General features: G+C 59.7%; 1 protein-coding gene across 1 annotated transcript; it reads left to right on the forward strand.

Annotated features, from left to right (window-relative positions):
* Positions 1-438: 438 nt before the first annotated feature.
* Positions 439-3340, forward strand: LOC138731958 (la-related protein 6-like). Its single transcript, XM_069878271.1, has 3 exons — positions 439-605; positions 897-1107; positions 1893-3340. Exons 1-3 carry the CDS (start codon positions 439-441, stop codon positions 2880-2882), a joined length of 1368 nt encoding a protein of 455 aa, XP_069734372.1. The 3' UTR covers positions 2883-3340.
* Positions 3341-11171: the final 7831 nt, after the last annotated feature.

Genomic DNA, 11171 nt, shown 5'->3' on the forward strand with positions numbered 1-11171 from the left:
CGCTGCAGGAGGAGCCGGGCTGCTGGGGGCTCAGCTGGAGCCCTTCCACCTGCAGATGGGTTTCACCTGGGGCTCGGTGGGGGCAGGTCATTAACCACCCACTGGGGGTCCTGAGTGGCTGCTCTTATAAACCAGCAGCCTGCTGCCCCCCCTTAAGGGTTTTTGCTTCTTTTCCTTTCTTTTCTCTGTTGTTTAGCAGCCTTAGTTTGGCGGTGGGGAGGGTTGGGATGTGCTACCTGCAGGTCTCTAGGTTGTAGTGTTGGGACAACAAGTGCTGCCAAGCAGGTAAGGGCGCAGCAAGGAGCTGCCTCTGCTGCCCCGCCCCTGGCTCTGGGGTTGGGGGCTGCAGCCCCAGCAGAGCTCTGCCCTGGGCCTGGCTGTGGGCAGGAAGCATCCCAGCACTGTCCTCCTTCTGTTTTATGTCTCAGAGGAAGGATCATGTCATCCCAGAGCTCTGGGGTGGCCTTAGGGCTCAGGTCCCAGCCCGGCTCCAGCTCAGCTCTGCCAGGGCGAAGAAACTCCTTCTCGGCGCTGCATCTCCTCCCAGCGCGGAGCCGCTCGCTCGCCCTGCTCAGCCAGGAGGGCTTCTTTGAGAGCTTCCGTGGGTACGTGGCCGCTGGGATGCGTGTGGGGGCTGAGCCCTGGCTTTGCCACCTGTTTGTCCCCATGGGACTCTGTCCCTTGTCTGAGGTGGGTTCAGGTTCGTGGTCTGGTGCTGGTGCTCCCAGCATGAGGGGCGCTTGTAGGGTGCTGGTTGCTCCCCTAGAGCCAGGGCAAGGTGGTGGCCCCGGGCCTCCCCGGTGTCCCCGCTGTCCCCACTGTGGTGGCTGAGACCGGGCAGTGCTGCACGTCCCTAAGGCCACCGCCTCATGCCTGTGCCCCTGCTGCTCTGCCAGGACCTTCCACATGACGAGCAGCCCCTTGGGAACTAACCGGTTGGCTGGCAACTGCTCCATCCCTGACCCGCAGCTGGTGCAGAGGATCGTGTCCCAGGTGGAGTTCTACTTTTCTGATGAAAACCTGGCCAAGGATACTTTCCTGTTGAAGCACATCCAGAAGAACAAGATGGGCTTTGTCAGCATCAAGCTGCTGACGTCCTTTAAGAAGGTAGGCGGCCCATGGCCCCAGCCAGCTGGGGTGGGAAAGGGGAGGGTGGGTGGGGGTCTGGGTGTTCTCTACTCTCTCCTGTGGGATGTAAAGGGAGGTCCGGGCTCCGCTTGGGCTGCATGTGGGCTGGCAAAGCACTGGGCTCCGCTATCTGCCTTGGATGTGCTGCATCCACCTCCCCTGCCACAGGCAGGGACACCTCCCACTGGATCAGGGGCTCCAAGCCCCATCCAACCCGGCCTTGAACCCCTCCAGGGATGGGGCAGCCACCACTGCTCTGGGCAACCTGGGCCAGGGCCTCCCCACCCTCACAGGAAAACATTTCTTCCTGAGATCTCATCTCAATCTCCCCTCTTCCAGCTGGAAACTGTTCCCCCTCCTCCTATCCCTGCACACCCTGATCAACAGCCCCTCCCTAGCTTTCCTGGAGCCCCTCTCACTGCTGGAAGGGAATGAGGTGATGAACGGTCCTCAAACCAACCCTGGGGCTGGAGTCACTTTTTCTGCCCCTGGTCCCCTGGGCTGCTTTGGCAGAGATTGCTCCTGAACCAAAGAGCTGGAAGGAGATGCCGGCAGGGTGACGCACAGGGAGCTGTGGCTGGTTGCCACGACCCAGGGGGGCACTGGGGACCTTCTCCTGCAGACCTGAAGGTGCTTATGACAAAGGTGGATAGTGCCTCATGCTGGCTCCAGGTTGAGGGGGTTGCAGCCTGCCCCGAAGGTGGGTTTGAGAGGCCCCTGCCTGGGGAGACTGATGGGGACACGGGGCCGCCTCTCTCCCACAGGTGAAATTCCTGACGCGTGACTGGCGGCTCACGCTCTACGCCCTGCAGTTCTCGGAGCTGCTGGAGGTGAACGAGGAGGGCACCAAAGTGAGGCGGCGAGTCCCCATCCCCGAGTCCCTGCTGAGCATCCCCCCCAGCAGGATGCTGCTGGCCTGGGAACTGCTGCCTCAGGAGCAGGAGGCGCTGCCACGGCTCCAGAAGAAGTTCCTCGAGACCATCACGAGGATGTTCAGCCCCTTCGGCGCCATCGCCTCCATCCGCATCCTGCGGCCGGGCCGCAAGCTGCCCTCGGATGTGCGGAAATACGCATCGCGCTTCCCTGAGCTGCTGAGCAAGTGCTGCGTGCTGGTGGAGTACGAGAGCCTGGAGAGCGCTCACAGGGCCTTTGAGGACCTCGGCTGCCAAAGCCGCCCCGACGGCGAGAGCATCAGGGTGGTCCAGCTCCGCGGGAAGGGTTCCAAGAAGAAACCTGAGGCTGAGGCGGGCGTGGAGGAGGAGCAGCTGGGTTGGAAGGCGCAGGCAGCGACCGTGACCTTTCCCTGTGGCGTTGGGGACTCGCTGCTCCGCAGCTCCCTGCGTGTGGATGGCATCCCGGCGTCGCCGCCCTCGCACCCGAGCGAGGAACCCGGGGCACCCGCCTGGCCCAGCAGCGATGTCGAGCTCGGCGACTTCAACGCCTTCCCTGGATCGCGTGTTGCCAGCGAAGCCTTCTCTCCGCTCGGGGCCAGCGTGGGCACGGGCAGCTGCTACAGCCTCTGGTCCAGCAGCGAGAGCCTCTGCGGCTGGGAGAGAGGGACGGGGGCCTGGGCGCTCTGGCCCCGCAGCCCCTCTCCGCCTGCCAAACCTCCTCCTGCTGTTCCCTCGGCAGCCAAGCCGGGCACCGAGTCCCTTGGCCTGCGGGATGGGGTGTTTTGGTTTCCCCGTGGCCCTGATGGCACCAAGAGCTTGCACAGCGGTTTTGGGAGAGGAGAGCTCATTCTCCGGCACTGAGGCTGAGGCTCCTTGACGGTTGGGTTTGGGGATTATTATTTTCTTCTGTTTTTCCTCCTTCTCTCTCGAGCTGCTCTCTGGGGCCCCCAGAGCTGCGGGTGGTGGTGGAGCAGCTGCTCCAGGGGATGGGAGTTATGGGGCTGGGGGGTGTGAGGCACCGGGAGCTGCGCCGATGCTGATGGGACTGTCCCTGCCCAGGGTCCAGAAGGGCTGCCACCCCCACAGTGGCGTCTGGGGCTGCCCCCAACAAGGGACACTGCCCCCCCGGGTCCCCAGAGCTGGGATGGCCCCAGAGTTGTCCTCACCCTGTCCCTTCTGCGAGCCAGACCTGGAACGGGGATGCTGCTTCCCCAAGGTGCCGTTGGCTGCGTTGGCCCCAGGGTGTGGAACTGGGATGGGACGTGGGCAATAAAGAGAGAGGAAGCTTCAAAGCACTTTCTGGCCAGTGCAGTGATTTATTTTCCTATTATTATTGCTGTATTTTTCCCCTTCTTGGTCTTGCAGCAGCCCAAGGTGCTGTTGGGCAGCGAGAAGAGACAAAGCCGGGCTGAGGGGGGAACGGCCTCGAGCTCTGTCAGGTGAGGTTCAGGCTGGACATCAGAAAAAATTTTTCATGGAAAGGGTCATTGGGCACTGGCAGAGGCTGCCCAGGGAGGGGGTTGAGTCCCCTTCCCTGGAGGGGTTTAAAGGATGGGTGGATGAGGTGCTGAGGGACGTGGTTTAGTGATTGATGGGAATGGTTGGACTTGATGATCCTGGGGGTCTTTTCCAACCTGGTGATTCTGGGGTTCAGGATCTGAGGCTGGTGGAAGCCCAGGGAGGGTGGGATTGTCTTGAGGCTCTGCAGGGCTTTGCCCCAGCCCCGTCCCTGGGGCCGGGGACGCTGCAGGGGCTCATGATGAAGGCCTTGCAGCCCTTGTTGTCATGTGTGTCCTTCCCCAGCCACCCCCCAGGGCTGTTCTTGTCCCCTCTGTGTGGGGCTGGGTCTGAGAGTCCCGCAGGCTCTGGTTTGCCAGGGCTCCTGGGCTCTCTCGCCAAGGGGCTGCTTGCCTGGGGACAGGGGTGTCCCCCCTGCTTGCCTGGGGACAGGGGTGTCCCCCCTGCTTGCCTGGGGACAGGGGGGCTTTTGTGGCTCATGGGCACCTTTTTCCAGTGCCCGCTCTGCTCCCTCCCTCTCCCATACAGACACAGAGCAGCCCTGGAGAAACAGATTTAATGGAGGGGAAAAATAGAGAAAAGCTACTCTCAAGCCTATTCCAGCCCCCTTCCCACCAAAACCACACACCTCCTCTCCCATCCCGATCTCCTACCCTCCATGGCTCTAACCCCAGAGGCTGAATCTCTGCTGTTTTCCGGAGCCCTGTGCTTGCTTGGTGGTGTTGGCTCAAGGCTCATAAGCCTCTTCTCTGCCCTGGATGGTTGGGGCACTGGCAGATCCAGCCCTAAGTGCCCCCACGGCTCCTCAGGCAGCAAGAAGGAAGGGAGGTCAGAATGGAGGAAGGTTGCGCTGGGGTCCAGGGACCTGTCAAGATGACCCAGGATGTCATCAAAAGACAAGCCCCCAGACGGAGCAAAGTTGTTTTCCAGGTCCTCAAGGACTTTGTGGGTGGTGGGGACATCACAGCCTGGGGCAATGTTGGTGCCAGGGGCTGTGCCGATGTTGGTGGTGGAGATGTTGCTCTGGTCAGAGCGCCCCTCGTGGGGCTGGGTGCTGGGGGTGGATGTCAGCAGCACTGGTGGGGCTGGAGCCACTGTAGTCTCCAGGGATGGGGACACTGCAGGGACCATCCTGGCTGATCCTTAGTTCCCCCTGGAAGGATTTGAGGAACCTCAGGATATTTTCAAGAAGATCCTTGCCAGGCAGGGTGTCTGTCTGCTCCAAGAGGGCTTGGAAGTCACAGGCAGCAGAGGTGCTGGCAGAGTCATCACTGCCTGGGGGTTCATCCATGGTGGGGGTGACTGTGCTGGAGATGTGTGCATTCTCCTCTCTGCTGCTGTCACCATGGTCCTCACACAGGAGGTTACTGCTGGATTTGTTGTGGCTGACCTCCTCTTTGATGGCCTCCTGTCTGATGACCCTCTTAGCTGTGGCAATGTTGCCTTCAGATTCCCCAAGGGTTTGGCCAGCTGGGGCTTCAGAGGAGGTAGTGGAATTATCAGTGTCCAGGGTGGCATGGGGAAGTTTGGGATTCCTGGGGACGTAGATCCTGATTATCGTCCCCTTCCTGTTCTTCTTGTCTTTGGGCTTCTTTTTGGAGAGTGGGAGGTCTTTTCTTTGGTCCAGGGGGGTCCTGGAGTCTCCAGGGACAAACAGGGCAGCACCCAAGTGAGCATAGTCACTGTGCTTGTTGGTGGACTTGGCTGGTGCAGGCAGGTTGGGGCTGGGCTGCTGGGGCTGGAAGCACCGGGGGTCAAGGAAGCAGTTGGCAGGAAACATCTGGAACCCTGTGAGGATGAGAGGGAGCTGGGCTGGGCTGGGGGACCTTCCAGGAGCACCCACTGAGCCGGCGCCCATCACTGATGTCCCCCAACTGTGCCACAGGCATGTGGGGAGCTTGTGAGCAGGGAACTCCTCGTGGGGTGAGCTCTTGTGCCAGAGGGATGGGGTCTGCAAATCAGGGAGATTTGCTTCCCGAGGAGAAATCATAGAACCATAGAACAGTTTGGGTTGGAAGGGACCTTAAAGATCATCCAGTTCCAATGCCCGTGCGATAAGCAGAGATGTCTCCCACTAGACCAGGCTGCCCAAGGCACATCCACCCTGGCCTTGAACCCCTCCAGGGATGGGGCAGCCACAGCTTCCCTGGGCAACCTGGGCCAGGGCCTCTCATCTCTCATGGTGAAGAAATTCTTCCTTGTGTCTAGCCTAAACCTGTCCCTCTCCAGTTTGTACCCACTGCCCCTTGTCCTGTTCCTAATACCTTTGTGAATAGTCCCTCCCCAATGGGAGAGAAGGACCAAGGAACCGGTAGGTTCACTGGAATTGGATTTCGAGGGCAGGGATGCTCGCCCCAGCCTGCCATACCCTGTGCCATCGCTGCCTGGGGACAGGGCTGGTGGGGACACTGGGAGAGCCCAGGATCAGGGATGATGAAGGTGTAGAAGGTGTTGAGATGCCAGAGCAGACAGAGGGGCTGTACCTGCTGGTGGGACCTGTGCTGGAGGGGCCAAGGCCACACGCAAGGACGGCTGCTGCTCGGGCTGTTGCCACAGGATGGTTGAGCCTGGAAGAGAGACAGGAGCCATGGGGAGAATCACCTCTGCTCTTGTCCCTAACAGCATCCCTGGGCTCCAGGGCTCAGGGTGGGTCTCTACCTTGCACGTAGAAGGTTCGGGGGATGAAAATAGTCTGATGAGCCCAGGGTTTTGATGGGCCCTGGGGACCTGTCGCTTTGAGCTGCCGTCCCGGCTGCGCCATGGTGTCTTCTGGCCGTTGGTCGCTAGGGACTCGCTGGGGTGTCCCAGGATGGCTTGTTGGGCCTCCCTATGTTCTACCCCACCCCAAAAGCCTCCCCAGCTCCTCCAGGGGAGGGAAAGAGGTTGGGTGGACGTGCTGCTGATCACTTCTCCCTCAGTTCCAGCGATAGGTCACATGGCAATGTTTCAAAACTGCTGCAAGGCAGGTTCAGCCGTAACCTTCAGAAGCATTTCTTTACTGAGAGGGTGGTGAAACCCTGGGACAAGCTGCCTAGAGAGGTGGTTGATGCACCAGCCTCCCCACATGCCAGAGCTATTGGGCCATTTCCCTTCAGAAGGTGCTTCTGCTCAGCCCTGAGGCGACCAGTCAGTTGGACTGGAAATGGTTGCACATCCTCACCAACTGAAATCTTCTCGACTATTCAGGCCTTGGGGCTCTCTGGAAGCAGAAGGGCCCCACCCAGGCCATGACAAAGCCTAGAGAGAGCCCTGATGCTCTCTGGAGGAAAAGCCTTGTGATGGCGAGGAAAGGGGCCTGCAGCACCCAGCCCACAGCCAGAAAGAGCTGAGAGCTGCTGTTTGTGCCCCGTCTTGTCTCAAGGGCCCTCAGGCAAAGCACCAGCAGATCCAGGGAGGTTCTTCTCCCTCTGGACTCGGCACTGGTGAGACCGCTCCTCGAATACTGGGGTCAGTTCTGGGGCCCTCACCACAAGAAGGATGTTGAGGCTCTGGAGTGAGTCCAGAGAAGAGCAACAAAGCTGGTGAGAGGGCATGGGTCTACTGTTCAGCCTGACCCTCCCCTGGTGGAGCTTGAGGCCATTCCCTCTCGTCCTGTCCCTTGGGAGAAGAGCTCAGCTCCCTCCTCTCCACAACCTCCTCTCAGGGAGTTGGAGAGAGCAATGAGGTCTCCCCTCAGCCTCCTCTTCTCCAGGCTAAACACCCCCAGCTCTCTCAGATGCTCCTCTTGTTCTCCAGCCCCCTCACCAGCTTCGTTGCTCTTCACTGGACTCGCTCCAGAGCCTCAACATCCTTCTTGTGGTGAGGGGCCCAGAACTGACCCCAGGATTCGAGGAGCGGTCTCACCAGTGCCGAGTCCAGAGGGAGAAGAACCTCCCTGGGCAACAGGGAGCTGCACATTATCATGCTAGGGTAGAGTGTGATCAACAGTATTGGAATCTCTCGGGGTGGTATTTGCCCTCAGAAGGGAGATGTTAGTCCGGCACTTCCCAGAGGATGCTGCTTGGACAAGAACAGCCACTGGTGGAGGGAAAGGGGCCTGGAAGGTTTGCAAATGTCTCATATCTCTCCCTAATCCAGGCATTCTTTAAATCCCACGAGCTGTTGTACGTTTCTGCGTAACGAAGATGGCAGAGACCTGCTCAAAGCACTCTGAACGCATCCTTGCCAGGAGGGGATATGACAGAGTGTTTCTCGGTGTGTTTGTGTTGCTTATTAGACTTTGTGAGAATATTGAAATCAGTCAAGGATCGAGGTATCAGCTGCTGAGTCAGAGATTTTCCAAGGTCCCCCACACCACGTGCTGTAGATCAGTCAGTGCTCCCAGTGTCAGACAGCGTGGGGAGCGTCTAGCAGCCGGGGAACCCACCTGCCCTGGCAGAACAACCCAGGTATGTTCATTTGTGAAGGTGCTGTGGGGCAAACTCAGCTCTGGCTGTTGGAACAGGCAGGCTCTGACGGCCTTCGGAGAAACAGGATCTGAGATATTCATGCCTGCAGTGCATTCTGTTATTGCATTATATTTTATTGAACTGCAAACAGAGCTGGGCTCCTTCTGGTTCGCCTTAATGGTGTAAAGGCCCATGACCTCACCGACCACAGCAACGCCGAGGCTGTGCCGAGCCTGGGGCAGGCAGCAAGCGGGTGTGGAGGCGCCCAAGCGGAGCGAGAATTCATGGTCACTAAAGAAGTGGTTGCGGCAGATTTGGAGCAGGGTCATCCACTTTCTGTGTGAGGGTTTGTTTGGAATGACCTAGCTTGGCTGATGACGCACAGACTTCCAGACTCCTTCACCTTGTCGGGTTTGGAGTGTTGGCTTGAGTACTGGCGCCAATTTAGAACAAGAGCATTTCCAGAAGAAAGGGAGCTTTGGTGCCGTTGATAAGGGTGATAGCAACAGGAGGGTTTGATTGGATAGTAGGAAAATATTCTTCACTGCAAGAGTGGTGAAGCTCTGGCAGAGGCTGCCCCGGGCAGCAGTGGAGATGCCATCCAGGGAGGGGTTCAAAAATGTGTAGATCATAGAATCACCAGGTTGGAAAAGACCCACTGGATCATTGAGTCCAACCATTCCTAGATGTGGCGCTTCGGGAAATGGTCTAGTGGGCAGGGTGGGGTTGGGTTGACAGTTGGACTGGATGAGCTTAGGGGTCTTTTCCTACCTTAATGATTCTATGATTCTACGATCTTGTCAGCTCGCAGGCATCAATAATTGCCTGCTCTTCCCTGCGCTCTCTGGGCAGTTCCAGGGAGATATCGACTTGTCAGGGGCTCTGCAGCCGATGTGCTAAACTACAGGCTGGATTGTGCATTGCTGGGTTGGTACGGAGCATGGGGATGGAAACGGGTAATTGGGAAAACGATCCTCAGTCCCTGTATCTGTTTTCAAGTTGCCAACATTTCTAGCTGCACAGGTATTGATAAGCGTGCTCGTCCTGACCATGCTGAGCGCAGCTTTATGAGAGTCTGGAAATAAAGAGCTAATGGACAGCATTTCCACAGGAGGAGAGCATGGACGGGAGCGCTCCAGGATGCATCACAGCGCATAGCAAACACTGAGAGTACACGTGAGCTGTGCTCCCAAGGGCTGAAAGCAAGACTGATGGGGTGGAATTGTTTTGTGCCTGTGTAACACAGGAGGACAGAATAGATCATAGAGTGGTTTGGATTGGAAGGGACCTCAAAGCCCATCCAGTTCCCCCCCTGCCATGGGCAGGGACACCTCCCACTGGATCAGGGGCTCCAAGCCCCATCCAACCTGGCCTTGAACGCCTCCAGGGATGGGGCAGCCACCACCGCTCTGGGCCACCTGGGCCAGGGCCTCTCAACTCTCACAGCAAAACATTTCTCCCTAAGGTTTCATCTCAATCTCTCCTCTTGCAGCTGACAAATGTTCCCTCTTGTCCTTCCCCTGCCCTCCCTGATCAAGACCCTGTCCCCAGGTTTCTTGGAAGCCCTTTCAGCGCTGGAAGCTGCTCTGAGGTCTCCCTGCAGCCTTCTCTTCTCCAGGCTGAACAACCTCAACTCTCTCAGCCTGTCCTCACGCATGAGCTGCTCCAGCCCCTGGATCATGTCTGTGGCCTCCTCTGCACTCGCTCCAACAGCTCCATGTCCTTCCTATGCTGAGGACTCCAGAACTGAACACAGCGTTCACCAGGTCTCCCCAGAGCGGAGCAGAGGAGCAGTCCCCTTTTCTTCCCCTGCTGGCCAGGCTGCTGGGGATGCAGCCCAGGACACGGTTGGCTTTGTGGGGTGGGAGCGCCCATTGCTGGCTCACGTTGAGCTTCTCATTCACCAGGAGCATTTTAAATGTGTTATTACACAAGTGACAGAGCGGGTGCTCAGGCGTGGAACGAGCAGATTGGCTCTAAGAGCTTTGGGAGAGGAATGGAGCGAAGGAAGAGGTTCTGGGTGAAAGTAAAGGGGGAAGCGTGCCCGGCAAGAAGAGGAACACAGGTGGGTTCGGGGGTCACTGTGGGGTGGCCGGAGGCCAAGCCTTCCACCAGCCGCAGCCGGAGTCAGGGGCTGCTGAGGGAGATCCCCCTTCTTTCTCTCCTCACTGGCTCTCAGGAAAGGTGCCCACGAAGTCGCTGTTGGGCCGGCTCGGGAGCGCTTTGCTCTCCGTTGGGCAGTGCAGGGAGTCAGGATCGCCGGGCAGGGATGGAAGGGGCACACGGGCTCTTTGGAGCTGTCATTCCAGTGGGATCCCTCTGGATCGGGGCTACCTGGGCATTCCTGGCCCCTTCGGAGCTTCTTTCCCTCCTCCAGCCCTTCTCCTCCAGGAGCCATTGGCAGCTGAAGAGGTCGAGGTTTCTCGGGTCGCGGTGTCCCCTCAGGCCCTCCTGCTGCTCAGTGGCTCCCGGGAAGGCTCAGGTGGGGTTCCCCGCGCCCTCCCACGTCCCACAGCCCCCCTTGTCCCCCGGGGTCCCCTGTGTCCCTCTGTCCTCCCTCAGCCCCCCTTGTCCCCTGTGTCCCTCTGTCCTCCCTCAGCCCCCCTTGTCCCCCGGGGTCCCCCACGTCCCTCTGTCCTCCCTCAGCCCCCCTTGTCCCCCGGGGTCCTTTGTGTCCCTCTGTCCTCCCTCAGCCCCCCTTGTCCCCCAGGGTCCCTTGTGTCCCTCTGTCCTCCCTCAGCCCCCCTTGTCCCCCAGGGTCCCTTGTGTCCCTCTGTCCTCCCTCAGCCCCCCTTGTCCCCCGGGGTCCCCCGTGTCCCTCTGTCCTCCCTCAACCCCCTTGTCCCCCGGAGTCCCCTGTGTCCCTCTGTCCTCCCTCAACCCCTTGTCCCCCGGGGTCCCCCATGTCCCTCTGTCCTCCCTCAACCCCTTGTCCCCCGGGGTCCCCCATGTCCCTCTGTCCTCCCTCAGCCCCCTTGTCCCCTGGGGTCCCCTGTGTCCCTCTGTCCTCCCTCAGCCCCCTTGTCCCCTGGGGTCCCCCATGTCCCTCTGTCCTCCCTCAGGCCCCCTTGTCCCCCAGGGTCCCCTGAGTCCCTCTGTCCTCCCTCAGCCCCGGGGTCCCCTAGTCCCCCCCGTGTCTCTCTCCTGTTCTCCTGCCCCCGAGCTCCCACGCAGCCCCGGGCTGGGTGCGGGGCTGGGTCAGCGCTGGGTCCCCGCTGGGCTGTGGCCCCGAGCAGCTCCGCCT

This window comes from Phaenicophaeus curvirostris, chromosome 28, assembly GCF_032191515.1.
Source record: "Phaenicophaeus curvirostris isolate KB17595 chromosome 28, BPBGC_Pcur_1.0, whole genome shotgun sequence".
Classification (NCBI taxonomy): domain Eukaryota; kingdom Metazoa; phylum Chordata; class Aves; order Cuculiformes; family Cuculidae; genus Phaenicophaeus; species Phaenicophaeus curvirostris.